General features: G+C 39.6%; 1 protein-coding gene across 1 annotated transcript in view; it reads left to right on the top strand.

The window, feature by feature from the left end:
* Positions 1 to 15978, top strand: part of COL20A1 (collagen type XX alpha 1 chain) — a 134463-nt gene that overhangs the window by 71444 nt on the left and 47041 nt on the right. The window contains exons 15-17 of the mRNA XM_042463869.1: positions 7657 to 7799; positions 8444 to 8553; positions 14579 to 14737. Of these exons, the coding sequence (XP_042319803.1) occupies positions 7657 to 7799; positions 8444 to 8553; positions 14579 to 14737 (412 nt within the window). The remainder of the gene's footprint in view (positions 1 to 7656; positions 7800 to 8443; positions 8554 to 14578; positions 14738 to 15978) is intronic.

Here is a 15978-nt window from a genome sequence, read left to right as displayed (position 1 = left end):
GATGTAAATGATAAACAGAAATTAACTAGATGGGTTTCATTCTAACTTGTTACATAACTTTTAAAACGTAAGTTGGCTGTCCAAAGGGTAACTCATTGCCTATAACTGTGGTGTTTGTAATTTGCAACTTCCAAGCTCTGATAATGATGTCACTGTTGTCATATATATATATTATGCTGGCATCAAAAGTACCCATAAACAGAACCATATGGATCCCCATGAGGATAGAGTACTAAGGGTAAATGAGGCCAAGGAAAGTGAAGGCAAAAAGAGGAAAATGGCAAAGGAAAGAAGTAACAACTAGAGGAGCAAAGGGGCACTGAACAAGGACCTTGAAACAACACAAATATTCAGTGATTAATAAAATATGCTAATTTTAAAGCAAATGTCAAAATTAGAATATTCAAGGGAGCTTTGAGGGTGTTGTAATAGTGACTAATTTCAAAGTGAAGGTCATCATGGGGAAATATTCAGGGCAGACCCAACACACATTGGAAATGTTACTTAAAATAATTGTTGTGATGTGTTTTGAATATTCTAAAGCACATGCAGACGAGGGCTGTGCTACCGCTTCAGAGATATCTCAGCATCTGAACTTAATCATACAGATATGCAACAATTTAAACCAGGTCCAAAGTGGGTCAGATCAATTGGGATGGTGTACACACCAGGGTAGTATCATCAGGAGGGGAGGAAAAGGAGTTACATTCTGCATAGTAACAGCTCTGTTTGCCAATCCAGGGCAAGAATCTTATCAGTATTCCCCGATCACAGTGCTTGCAGTGGGGAGGTTAGATGGTGTGGCTTCACTAAACTCTATACATTCTGTTTTGTCTGCAGCAAGTCTCTTTGGCTGCATCTGTGCTACAAAAAGAATCCAGTTTGACACCACTTTAACTGCCATGGCTCTGTGCTGTAAAATTTTGGAAACTGTAGTTTGGTGTGGCACCAAAACCCTCTCACAGAGAAGGCTAAATGTTTCACAAAACTACAGTTCCTGGAACTCCATATCATCAATCCATGACAGTTAAAATGGACTCAAACTGGATTATTTCTGTAGTGTGGATGCAGCCTTTGCGATCTTTTTATAGATTTAGCTGGTTTCAGTCGGTCTCTGCCCATCCACCTGGTTGCCCAGGTAGTGCCCACCATGCTGCTTCTCAGTGTGGTACTTCTGATCATTTCTGGTCTTCAGTTGTGCTCCTCAGTGTAATTATTCTTGAACTCTGGATCTTGTGAATGCTGTTACAGGCTTTAGCACACTGCCTCCAATACCAGTGGGTCTATGTCCTCTTGAACATTTTCCTTCTCTTTGCTTATAGTGCATGTGCACACATGTCAGCTACACAGATTTGCTTACTGCACAAGTGGAAAAATGAATCACAGGACCCTTTCTCACTCCATAGCTATTGTGCTGTGATTCTAATTTAACTCCATGGCTGCAGCTTCTGGAATCCTGAGGTTTCTAGTTTAATGAGGCAATAGAGCTTTCTGGCTAAGAATTCTAAATATCTTTCTATAAACTGCAAATGCCAGTAGATGTTGCCATAACAGGTGAAATGGCATCATATAGTATTATAATTGTGTTGTGTGTTAAGGCCCACAGACATTACAGAGCAGAAAGCAGCATAAAATGGACTGCACCTACTTTTGAAATATATTACCTCATGTAAAAAAGCAAATTTTATGGTGGCCATTGTAAAAACTCCTTGGAGCCACCAGATTGTAATTTGGCAGGATTGTTTCTTCTGAAGGGGCCACTGTGACTTCAAATGCCATGCATGTATGTTTTTGAAAGCACTGAAAATTTGATATTTGTATTATGTTTTTTTTCAGTTGGGCACTCAAAAATACTTTAAAAACAGCTACAGTATTGTAAAAGGTGTTTCGTTTCAGGCCTGTGTAATTTTTAGTGTCTCATTCTCTGAATGCTAGAGATTTGAGAACCGATGGAAAATTTCAGTTTGGGGGTTAGAAGAGAATCCTTATTTTGCAGGAGCCCATAACTACCTCCTAGGTTGTAGTTGTTGCTTTTTGTGCAATTATCTTAACATAGAGTTCCATACATTGAATTCAGGAGTGTCTTGGATTTAAACTGAGCATGCCACTCAGCTAGGAAAGTGACATTTTTATAGGCAGGATATGCTTCCTCACTCTTTGTTTTGGTATGCACAGTCTCATCTAAGCATTTCTGTTTTCACTATCTCTGCTCACTGTATCATTAAACATCCATCTAGCAAGCCATCTGATAAGACAGACAGAGCCCTGTCACATGTAATTTGCTGGTGACACACTTAAATTTTAATAAGATCCTGGATTCCTTCTCCTCCTGTGCTTTTCTCTTTTCCCTTTGGAAAAAGTACTCAAACTTACACACCATTTTAGGAAGAAGGCTGTTTTAGGATGTACTTGTGACCTTTGCCTTTGAGATGGTCACCTTACAGTCCAGATAGGTGGGGTATTAATTACATGGTTGCAATGGTTGCAATTAACATGGACATTAAAAAAAATCCCAAAATAGCAGCTATGGGGTTTATGGGTGTTTATGTGTATTAATTGCATGGTTGCAATTAACATGAGCATTTAAAAATCCCAAAATAGCAGCTTTGGGGTTTGTGCATGTGATCAAGGTTATAATCATACCCATGGGGAGGGTGTTAACCCTGTCTACCATACTATCATTACAGTGATTCTCCTTCCCCTAGTTTCCAGTGTTTCACATATTCAGTCATGCTCATCTGTTTTCTGTGTTCTTTAGATTCAAGAAACATGTATTCTTTAGAATCTACAAACCATAGAATCATAGAATCATAGAGTTGGAAGAGACTGCAAGGGCTATCCAGTCCAACCCCAGTCTGCCATGCAAGAAATCTCAATCAAAGCATCCCCGACAGATGGCCATCCAGCCTCTGTTTAAAGACCTCTAAGGAAGGAGACTCCACTACCCTCTGAGGGAGTGTGTTCCACTGTCGAACAGCCCTTACTGTCTTCCGAATGTTGAGGTGGAATCTCTTTTCCTGTAGCTTGCATCCATTGCTCTGGATCCTAGTCTCTGGAGCAGCAGAAAACAAGCCTGCTTCCTCCTCAATATGACATCCCTTCAAATATTTAAACAGGGCTATCATATCACCTCTTAACCTTCTCTTCTCCAGGCTAAACACCCCCAGCTCCCTAAGTCATTCCTCATAGGGCATGTTTTCCAGACCCTTCACCATTTTAGTGACCCTACAATGACAAGAATCCTGGACTGATGAGAATCTGTGCAAAGTTTACATGTGATTATTTTGAACACAAAACAGCATTTTTCCCCCCTGCAAAAATCATATTTATGCATGGAAATATGATTTTCTGTACAGAAAATCCTGATCCTTGTGCAGAAAATACAGTAGTTGGGTAATGATTTTGTGCAAAGTTTTAGCACTATGGCTTTGCCAAAAAACAGTATTTTCTACACACAAAATGCTGTTTCCTACACAGAATTTTTATTTTTAAAAATCACATGCAAATTTTGCACAGAATAAGTCCTGAATTGCAAATAGTCTTTGAAAACTCTACAGTTTGCAGTAGGAAGAAAACTGCTAAAATTACTTGATGCTTCATTCAAGAAGAAAATTAGCAAAGAATTACATCTCTGTTGTGAAGTGGTAAAGCCAGCTCTGCCATGGATGGTGTACAAGGGAATACATGGAGGCTAAAGTGACCACTGTAGGGATATACAGGAAGATTCATATCATGTCCAATTCTGTGATGTTATGCAAGTTGCTCTGGTTTCAGTTAATGACTTTGGAGCATGACTTTGGTTGCTGAGTAGCTATCCAGACCCTTCTTTATAATCTGGGGTTTATAATGGCCCGGCATGTATTCCTTCTGATTCTATTATTGACTACAGCTTTGCAAATCAAGACAGACTGGATTATTAAGAGGCAGCTATAGCTTCCTTTTTAAGTTTAATTGCTGAGACATAGGGATAATTTTAATCTTGTTTAAAGAAGGAAAGCTTCTTAACATCGAATTGGGAGATTCCACATAGTCTCCTTCAACAAAATGTTCAGAGATTCAAATTGGTTGTTCTCATAGCCCCACCCCTCTCTATATGTGTGTTCTTCTCCCCTTTTCAAGGCCATTTGAAAAACACATGTACAATACTACCTTTGCTTATATTGTCTTGAAATTAAGATAGATAACAATTTTGAGCCAGTGAGGAGCAGTGGTTTGAGTATTGGACGAGGACTCCAGGACACCAGGGTTTGAATTTCCACTCAACCATGAAACCCCACTTGGTGACATTGGGCAGGTCACACTCTCTCAACCTCACAGGAAGTCAATGGCCTCTGAATAATAAATCTTACTAAGAAAACCCTAGGATATGGATGGTGCCATAAGTGAACTTGAAGAGTCAGAGTCACATAATAGTGACAACAAACAACACTTTACCAAGGTTCAGATGGGTTTCAGCAAATAGACAACACCACTGCTCCCTGATATTGATCACAGCGTTTTACTTGATTGACACAATAAAGAAGTTTATCGCATGGCTTTTTCTCCCGAGCTGAGTAAGGGTTGAAACTGTTTTAAAACCATCTAAAAATGGATTTTATAGCACACCTCCATGCCTGGGTCGGAGGTGTCCCTTATCCAATCCGGACTTCTGCTGTACTTTGCAAAGAATGGAACTTTCCCATTCTTTTCAAAATCTGGATCGGGTATGGGATGCCACTAACGTGGGCATAGAGGTGTATGATAAAATCCATTTTTAAATGGTTTCAGTCTGTGCCCGGTTCAGGAGAAAAAGCCATGCGATAAACCCCTAAGACAGTTGTAGAAAATGCCCATCCTGCCACTATTTTAAGACTCCAAAACAACAACAACCGTGCACTAAAGAAGTTATTAATGTTTAGGTGAAATTTCTTATCATTTGAATTCATTGGTTCATGCTCTAGTTTCTGGAATAGCAGAAAACAAGCTTGCTACATTTTCTATATGGTATCCTTTCAGACATTTAAAGATGGCTATCATGTCATCTCCTACTCTTCTTTTCTTCATGCTAAACATATGCAACTCATAGATCTGGATTTCCAGATCTTTGATCATCTTGTTTGCTGATTGCTTAATAAATCAGAAGAGTTATGCCTCATCCATTATAGTGATATCATTGACTTTCAAGTGGCTGACACATCATGATAAGAAAATAGTAAGTCATTAAAGACAGACAATATCATCATATCAGTGACTGATAATGAAATATCATTGGATGTCAGATGGCAAATATCAAATATTTACTGAACATATTCATTGACTGAATGAGTATTCTGGTAATATTTGATGAGGATTTCTGAGCACATCCTGCTTTCCACTATATTTAGTTAGTAATACGCTCATATTAATTATATAGTTGCACTAACCATATTATGCAAGTCCTTCCCAAAAGGACTTCACAAAAATGCCTTATATTATCAATATTATCTGTCCCATTTAGTTCAGTACTGTGTGTTCTGACTATTTATCAACCTTGGAAGGATGCAAGCCTGAGTCGAGATTGAGCCCTTTCGCTGGTATTGAACTCGCAAACTTGTGGTTTGTGAGTGAGTGGCTGCAGTACAGGCATTTAACCACTGCACCACAGTTGCCCACCTAGTAGTGACTGATGCCCACTAGAAGTGGCAGGGCAAAGAGGAGTGCCACCAGAACTAGGGTGCAAGAGATCAAGTCAACTACATCTAATTTGCTATTTAACACTCTCCATTGCACTTTATGCCTTCCCTGTTGGTTGGGATGGGTATTGGGAATTACGTGGGGAATGCCCCATTTGTCCAAACAGCAGAATCACTTTGCCCACTTCTGTAACTAGAACCGTTGTTGTTGTTGTTGTTGTTGTTGTTGTTGTTAGGCAGTCATCAAGTCAGCATTGACCTGTGGTGACATACAGTACAACACTAAAGTCAGAACTGTCTCAACCATTATAGTCCCCGTTACTATGTGTGGGTGCAAGAGCTATACAGTGAAGAAATCTGAGAGAAAGAAGAGAAACACATATGAGATGGAGTGCTGGAGAAGAGTGCTGAGGATACCATGGATAGCCAAAAAGACAAACAAATGGGGTCTTGACCAGATCAAGCCTGAACTTTCTCTGGAAGTAAAGATGATGAAACTGTTGCACTTTGGGCACATTATGAGAAGGCATGACTCACTAGAAAAGACAATAATGCTATGAAAGGTAGAGGCCAAAAAAAAGAGAGGAAGACCACATGCCAGATGGACTGACTCAATCAAGGAGGTCACAGGCATGAATCTCCAAGACCTAAGCAAAGCAGTGGAGGACAGGGAGGCTTGGAGGTGTCTCATCTACGGAGTTGCCATGAGTCAGGGCTGACTCAAGGGCAGTTAACAATGAACTAGATGCCTCCTGGAGACCTAGTTATTAACAGCCCTGCTCACGTCTTGTAAACCCAGGGATGTGGCTTCCTTGATGTAGTAAATCCACCTTTAATGTGATTCTCCTCCTTTCCTACTACCATAAACTTTTTCCAGAACTGTCATTTTTCCAGCAATTCATGTGTTTTCAAACTACTGCCCAAAGTATGATGTCCTCATTTAGACTTCTAGTGATTCAGTGTTCCTAGATTCCATAGGTTTTCAAGGTGTCCTTACTACCAAAGTTTTCATTGCCTTGCCCAACCTGGTTTGTTTCTCCTTGTGCCTTAACTGCTGTTTGATGTTCTGGTCATGATCTGTTGTGTTCCGAAGGAACTGCAGTGTAGGCATGCCACAGAGGGAGTGATATGTCCATAGGTGGGAATAGGGCATATAACCAGAAAATAATTCCACTGGGGTTCTATCCATTTGACTCAACCAGGTGGAACATTCCATTTTCAACAGAAAAAGCTGTGTCTCCACTTAACAATTACGGAAGAAAAAATAAGAGTTACTGATCAATCTTGCATTATTTTCTGTTGCCACAGGGAAAATAGAATTAACAGGGAGGAATCTGTCTAAAAACTTGTAGAGTCACTGTGAATCAGTATAATATAACCTCTCCCAACTGTTTTGGACCTTACTCCCCATTCACCATTGGCCCTGTGGTCTAAGGCTTATGAGAGCTTTGGATCTAGAGAACATCAGATTGGGAAAGGCTAGTCTCGACCAGAGTTTGGAAGGAAGTTGTTATGGAAATCTAATTGTTTATATTTAATTTTCTGAGTTAACTAAATTTGATTAGAGTTTAATGGGAATAATGCCACTCCTTCTCTGGTATTGTAATAACTTTTAAAGTTGTTTACAACACTTGGATATGGCTTTACTAAAAGATGGAGGAGGAATATCACATAGTTCAAATCCTGACTTATGCTGGGCCTCATGCTGTTGTTACCTGGTTTGTCAGTTTTTATCTGGAGACCAGATTGGCTGGGCTCTGGAGGGGTACATGAGCATAAAAAAGTCACGGAGACTCATGGATGACTCACAGGCAGCACTTTGTACATCCATGCTTTAGATAGTTATAACTGTAACTGTACTTAACTACTTTTGAACATAGAAGTATAACAAAATACATTTAACATGGCTTTCCAGGCTCAGTTGTAGACAATATTGAGCTATTATAAAGGAACTTATTGGAATGTATTCTAATTAGGGGCCTTTGTATTCAATATATTTCCTCAGTGAAGTATTTCCCTTTGGATTTCCTGCTGAATACACCATCACTTTCCTTCTTCGCCTTCTGCCAGAAAGCCCCAGGGAAAGCTTTGCTGTGTGGCAGATAACGGACGAGGATTTCCAGCCTCTTCTTGGCATCATCCTTGACCGTAAGTAGGTTCATAGAACATTCAGTGGTTGCTACCAAGGAAAGGGTCTTTGTGATGCCTTTCCTGAATCTTTTGGCTTGGCATCAAATTAGTTTATTTTAGATGCCTGGAAGTCAATATATTATTCACTGAAACAAAACACAACAACCTTATGGCCCTTCAGATTTTGAAGAACTATTACTTCAGTCATCTCTCAACATTGGATGGACGGTCAGGGCTGATGGGTATTGTTGGGGAGACTGGAAGAGGCTAATAAGAACTAGACCACATCATCATCTGGAGGAGGGCCACATATTTGCCTTCTTTTGATGGATTTTAACCATAGGTTGTTGTTTATTATTTTTTAAAAGGGATGGGGAAAATCAAGGATTACCATTTTAGTCATAGTCCAAAAATGAATTTTCCCCAAGTTCTGTTATACATGCCTTCAGTATCTCTGCATGCACAGATATTTTTTCCTATGAACCATTTTGTTTGATACGTCATCTGCCACTTGGAAGTTTAATTTCTCATAAAGAATCCCCCACTCTATTTTCCTGTTACTTCTCTGGACATAAAGCCACGAATCTGCAACTGCTAAATGCTATCAATCCTGTACTGTGCCCTATAAACACTCTGGTTTATTTGTCTTCTCCCCCATATAGCCAATAAGAAAACCTTGATATATTTTCATCGGGATTATGAAACTGATGTAGAAGAAGTCACCTTTGACCAACAGGAAGCGAAAAAGATATTCTATGGAAGTTTTCACAAGGTCCTTATCCAAAGGAGGTGAAATCCACATAGACCGGATGATTAAAATGTCTTGGTTTTGGTTTGGCTTTGCTAAACTATACTTCGGGGAATATTCTTAGGACTTTTGCTAACCTGCTGGTGTTTGTGTATTCTGAAGCACTAATGAATTTAGTTTGTGTATGGGAGGGAGGGGGGCATACGGCATCGTGATGAATTGCTAATTTACTTCCTGTTTGCCTGTGCTAATCTATTTAAATGTATGCATAAATGTATCCAAGTAAGGAAACAGAAAGTCTCCAAATAGAAAATAATAATAATAATAATAATCCAGTGACTCAGGTATTAAAAACTGATATACAAATTAAACAGACGTAAGTAGTTGGAGTTATAAAGCTGTCTTACACTGAGTCAGATCATGGTTACATCAAATGCCAGAAGCTTTCAAGATCTGAGGCCAATATCTTTCTCAACTCTGTTTTTTAAACTGGAGACATCATACTGAGCCTGATGCAAATGAAGTGTGTGCATCTGAAGTATGCGGTCCATGCATCATACATGCCTCTTGCCATTTAATTTATATTGAATAAATACCCTTCCCTCATTTGTAGAATTTGAGATTGCTTACTAAGTATTGCACTGATATGTTAGGCAGACTGTACTGTACATTTTCTGGACATTTGCTTGGATTTCATGCATTTGGATAATTAACAAGCCAAACATATGTCCATGCCAGAACTCAGAAAGGATACTTTTGGGGACTATGAGAATCCCCAGCCAACATGTCTATGTTGCATACTGAATTCTGGAAGATACGTTCCACAAAATAACTTTTCTAAACTTTGGATTATATTCACACAAATGGTCACAAATATTTGAATTTATTGGAAATTCTGGCATCCAGATTTTATTTTTTTATGAAAACACCATAGACTTGGAACAATTACTAAGAAAGGTCAAACAAGGAAGTGCAAAGGCAGGCTTGCTTCTGTACATAAAGAAAACAAAAATATTGACCATGGAGGATGTACATAAATACAACCTAGATAACAAGGAAATTGAAATAGTTCAAGATTTCCCATACCTTGGATTATGCATTGACCAGAATGGAAATTGCAGTCAAGAAATAAGGAGACGTCTAGGAATGGGAAGGGCAGTGACACAACACTTTAAAGTAAACAAGGGTTGGTTCCCAGTCCTGAAAAATAGCAAGATGAAGACTCAACAAATGCAAATGAGAAATCTCCCAGGGTCAGGGGCTTCCCAGCAGACAATGAGCACGAATCAAGCAGACACTAATCCTCTTTTGCAGACCCTCCCACCCTGAGGTCTGCCATTAGCAACAGAACAATCCACATGCAAATCACTCCTGCCTTCCCAGGGTCACACAGTACATACATACCCAACTCCTTCCCAGGCAAGCATTCTCTAAAGATGCCAGCCACAGCTGCTGGTGAAATGGCAAGAAGAAACTCTTCTAGAACATGGCCACATAGCCCGAAAAACCCACAAAAAACTATGGATGCTGTCCATGAAAGCCTTCGACTTCACATCTAAGAATTTCCTTTGGAATTAATATAAATTCGAAGGTGGAATCTTGTTGGGGAATTACACCCTCATAAGTGGAGTACATATATGGGAATCAGAATTGCACAGTCATGTAAAGTCCATATCCAGTAGAGACAAGAGCCAGTAATGTGCCTGATGCCCATTGGTGCCCAATGCACATAGGGACCTATGCAATATGCATTGATGCCCATGGGGTACCAGTGCATAACACAGACTTTTACTGGCATCCTGTTGTGCATCTTCACAATTCAGTAAAGGAGTTTCTCAGTGTCTCTGCTATGTAGCTAGGTGTATGTAAAATTATATAATGTAGCAAGTCCTATAGGTTCCAGTGACATTACATGAAGATCATTGTAACATAATAATTTGCCATTAAACATTATAATGCTAGTCCCACTCACATTATTTCTGAAACATAAAATCATTATGCCCTTGTTACCAAAAAGCAATGAGTTACAAGTAACATAATTATTTGTAACATGTTATTTCCAAACAGAGCTTCTTTTCATTCTTTTGGAGATATATATATATATATATATATGAATCACCATACATATATTCTCCTGACTCTTTTCTTGGAGGTTTAATTTTATTCCTGCTCTTTTGCTTGTTGTGTGTGTGTGTGTATATATATATATATATATAATGGTTTATTTATAAGCCACAGCCATGGGCAGAGTCCAGTGAGTCCAAAATAAAGAGTAATAAAAATAAAAATGCAATGGTATCATAAAACTTTATTATCCAAGAATACAAAAACAATACATCCAAATAGCCAAGATATAAAAGTCGAGCAGTACAAAGAAAAAAGCAGGATGATTAATGAAACACATTTGCTGTGTTCAGTATTTCATTTTTTCAGGGTTAATTCTGAATGTAAAAATGTGACTGCAAGCTGCCTTGAAAGCTTTCCCATAAATAAATAAATAATGCCAACACTACCAGTGCCATTATCCATCCGAGGTGCCCTTTTTTCATTTCTCTCACTCTGACAAGGAAACCTTCAACGTTTAAAGAGCCTAATAATGCCAGCCATTGATCCTCTATCTATTTTTTTAACCCTGTTTATATGATTGACTTCTGGAGTAGGTTTGGGTTGCAGCTGCTATTTATTCCAAGCTCTTAGCACTCTGCTTCTGCACATTAATGATGTTAGCTGGGAGTATCATCACTCAAGGCTCCAAATTTGGCTGACTTCCTTTAATTTAAAGAGACAGGAGCCAGCATACCAAGACTGTTTGCGAGCTTAGGTGGATCTCAATGGTAAACTATTTAATGGTGGATTGAAGCCACTTCATTCACATCTTACTGTTCTGAATAACTCTGGATTTGAATTGTCTTTGTCTGTGCCCGCTTAACAGAACTGGCAGGCTTTTACAAAGATTACTTTGTTCTGTCTCTCATCTCTTTGCTCATTTCCAATTTGTTCCCTCTCTCTGCCTGGAACAGGCATCATTTCACTGTCCATCTGTCCAGCTCCCTCTTCTGCTTTCAGCTTCTCCTTTCTCTGTTTCCTTTTGCAAAATGTTCCCTCGTGCATCATAAATCTTGCCTTTCCCTGCATGTTTCTGGACCACTAGATAGCTCTCTTTACCAAAACTAGGAGTGGAAAGAAAATGTGTTGGACTCAATAGTTTGTGTTTTTTTTGGGGGGGGGGGAAGAGTAGCATTTGCCCACCTCCCCAGGATTTGTAAGAAATGGTGCACCCTCACCTTGAATGAATGTGAGGCTAGTTAAATGACCTTTCTGAGAAAGAAAGTATTGACAAAACTTGGATCAGTAAGATTATGGGCGCATTTATACTGTAGAAATAATGCAGTTTGACACAACTGTAACAGTCATGATGGTTCCATCCTACAGAATTCTGTGATTTTTAGTTTTGTGAGGCACCAGCATGCTTTTTCAGAGAAGGCTAAAGACCTTGCAAAACTACAAATCCTAGGATTTCATAGAATGGAGCTGCAGCACTTAAAGTGGTGTCAAACTGCATTTTTTCTCCAGTGTAGATGCACCCTAAAACAGATATTTTCCCAACCTCAAATGACTAATCCTGCATTGGTTTCTGACTAGAATCAAGATGATGATGTGTGTTCATGAGAAGCTGCACAAGTGTATGTACTTTTATTTTGATTATTCAAGAAGGTATTCAGTGCTTCCTTGTGCAATGCCTCTCCATTCCTCTTGGGAATGAGGAGCTGAATACTGTCCAATTGCTCCCTATGCTTTTTGCTGGCCACCACATAGCTATGGAAGTGTGCACAGGTGTTAAAAATCTGCTTTATATTGCGGTGTGTGTGTGTGTGTGTGGGGGGGGGAAGCTCTGTCTGAGCATATCTATACAATGTTATGCTTCTCCAGCATCATGTAGGATTGTGGCCCATGTCCTCTATTACTATTTTGCTGCACATCTTGAATTGTAATCCTAGGCACACATGCTGGTAAATGACTCTCTCTATGTTTAATGAGTCCTGTTCCCAAGTAAACATTTAGAGGACTGTATCATTAAGTAAAGTTAATCAATTCAAGCAGCTTTGCATTGCAAAGCAAAGCTGTGCAAGCAGGAACTGAAAGGAATATGCCCTCACCTTATCCTACTTTGCAAACCTGAAAAAGTCACCTTTTGGGGCCTACAGCTCCCAGGTATTTTTCTCATTTGTGCTTTCTTTGGAAGCATAAAAAAACTTAAAGTAATATTTGGATGCATGTTGCTTTGGGACTTCCTTTCCTCTTCCTTTATTACCTGTAACCAATCATCTAGTGCTTGTTATTTGGGCTCAGGGCCAGCCTAAAACATCGTGCTGCATGAATCAAAGGACAAGACGGCACCCTTCCTCTTCCACATTCTAAAATTGTTTGGATTGTGATTGATTCTGGTTTCATTGTTTGCAACGATCTGTCAGTTGTAGCACCTGAAGGCAGCCAGCTAGCTTAGGGGTTATAGAGTGGTCCACATGGGTTCCATCTCTCTTCTCCAACATCATACTGCCTCTTCCCAGCTTCTGATACCAGAGCTGACAATGTAATTCTTCTGAATGGTAGGACCAAACCCAAGTGGACTTGGGATCCAGCCTGAGTAAATTCTGTTTTTTTCAAATACGCATTATTTGTGCATAGAAGCACTTTGCCCCCTACTGTGATCGATCCAAACCATATTTCAGAGTAGTATCCCAAAGAGCTGTCACTAAATCTTTTAGAAAATAAAGCTCTGGGCACCTGAAACAGTATTAATTAAGCATTAATATGTAAGTTTTAAACAAGCCTTTAGAATTTATTTGTTTTTGATGCAACAGATGAACATGGCCATCTTCTAAATCTTTTTGAGTAAATGGGATAATCATGATTTCCTCCATTCCTGGTTTGCTCATTTCAGGCAACAAAGAAAGATGATGTGATTGAGAAAAAGGACTTGCAGAAATGCAATTAGAACATATCCATTTGTTGGTTTAAAATGCAAGTGAATACTTTTCCTTAAAAGGCTTCTATTGAAAAAAAAAAAAGGACTGACTTTTGAAATAGAATAAATTCGATTGCTGGAGTGCTGTTAAATGAGTCCCCATTTCATCCCCTAGGTGGCCTATAATCATCCTTGGTGATATATGAAGCCCCCCTCATGTGTCTCAGTAGGTCATGTTCGTGTATTCTTTCCCATTTATTCTTTTGAAGAAAATTTTTTCCTAACCCCCCCCCCAACACATACACATTAGCAGATTTAGGGAGAAAATAATATGCAAAGCAATGCACATTTTTCTACAAGGCATGCTAATGGAGAGTCATTTCTTTGCTTTTGGATATTCAAAAATGTGTCCTGTCCCCCCATCTCCTTCATTTGCATCCATTTCATCATCATCGTCCATCACTTTCAAAAATAACACAATATGTTTCACTGGAGTATATATAAATATTACCTTTAATTTTGAGGGTAGCGGATCTCTTGTGCCTCATATTCCTTTGATACAAAACAGTAATTCACAGCAAGAGTGTCCCCCCCCCCTCTTGATTTGGAGCAAAAAAAAATCTGTTGGATTCTGTGGTGGATTTCACCAGCATCTCGAACTACCACTGTCCAGGCAAAAATCCCACATGAAGGTGGTCAGGCTGAAGGCTAATTCACAGAATCGGTAGATTAAATTTGTGTGTGTTAACAGAGAAACATTCAGTCACAACATTCTTTCTATAGTCTGAAAGGTTAAAGTCCAGGAAGATGGCTATATCACTCAATCTGTTGTTTGTGCAAATTAAATCTGAGTATCATATCAATTTCCCACAGTGAATGTTCTGGTTATTGAAGTTTGAGCCTAGGACTTCTCTCAATCCTAGTCTGATATGGTCTAACACTCAGCTCATTTGTATGGTTCAGCATTATGAACAATGCTGTACGTGTTGTTTTGACCAGATTCAGAAGACTTTGTGTAACATTGCATTGAATGCTCTGCTACCAAGGTACGGCACGATGTAATGATTTTTGTCTGTTGAGCAGGTGCACATATCGGTGAACCATTCCAAGGTCAAGCTCTATATTGACTGCAAGAAAATAGCCGAGAAACCGCTTGGAACCTCAGAGGCCATCTCAACAGCTGGCTTTGTTATGCTTGGAAAGCTAACAAGAACACGAGGGCCACGGAGTGGGTCTGCAGCAGTAAGTCTTCTCCATGTACACTTCCTGTAGAATGTCCATCCTTGGTCCAAAACAGAAAGTACATTTTACAGTGGAGCTTGACCAGATGTGTCCTCTAGGTGTTCTTGAGCTCATGACATCCCTTGTCATCATATATTCAGGCTAGGTCAGATGGTATCCGTAGTCCAGCAACATCTGGAAGGACACAAGTGATCCCCCTCTGCTTTATTAGAGCAGAGGGTAATGGCAGAAGTAATGATGTCACAAGGAAGGGTGAGGCCTCTTTTGAGGCAAGAACATTATTGTCTAATTCACAGAAGTACAAATACTGAAGGATAATTTGTGTTCTGATCTACACATTTCTCCAGGAAGGATGAGTCAGGCTGGTTTAATTAAAAATGGAGATTTGATAAAGTCCTCCAATATCTCTAGCATATGGATACCGTATAGATGACTTCTGAGCCCTGCATGTATAGGACATCCTCCAAATACATATCACACAGGAAAAGCCTAGAAGCTCTAGGCAGCTTCCACCCACTAGATCATAATTTAGCAATGGCCAGTATTCTGTATCAGATTGTGGTGCAGTCTTCCTCCTCACCTGACAGAAGCATCATTCACCCATGCTCCAGTCACCAGCAGAATGGATTTCTTTTTTCCCATGCAGCTGATGCTCGTAAAGTAGATTTGATGTGTGTGGGGGGGTATGATTGTGACAGTAGTGTCACAAATATTACTAAGGGTGCATTACACTGTAGCAATAATGCAGTTTAACTGCCATGGCTCTGTCATACAGAATCCTGGAATTTGTGGTTTTATGAGGCACCGACACTCTTGGATAGAGAAAGGTAAAGACCTTGCAAAACTACAAATCCCAGGATCCCATAGGATGGCACTACAGCACTTAAAGTGGTGAGAAACTGCATTATTTCTACAGTGTTGGTTGTGGTTGTTGTTTGCCTTCAAATAATTTTCAACTTATGGCGACACTATGGCTTTTTTAGGCTGAGAGAGTGTGACTTGGTCAAGGTCATCCAGTGGGTTTACATGTCCGAGCTGGCCTTCAAACCATGGTTTCCAGAGTCCTAGTCCAATGCTCACATTTCTACAGTGTGGATGTACCCTTAGGAGCAGTCATGAATACAGAGCACAGATGACTAAATCCATATGCACAGTCACAATTCTGACACTATTGCTATAATTTTAACACCTCCCCCAGCCTACTTTACTAGACATTAACTTTATGGGGTCCATTCTGCCGG

This window comes from Sceloporus undulatus, chromosome 4 (assembly GCF_019175285.1).
Source record: "Sceloporus undulatus isolate JIND9_A2432 ecotype Alabama chromosome 4, SceUnd_v1.1, whole genome shotgun sequence".
In the NCBI taxonomy this organism is placed as follows: Eukaryota; Metazoa; Chordata; class Lepidosauria; order Squamata; family Phrynosomatidae; genus Sceloporus; species Sceloporus undulatus.
Note: the sequence above shows the minus strand (reverse complement) of the source record. Positions and strands in the feature narration are given on the sequence as shown.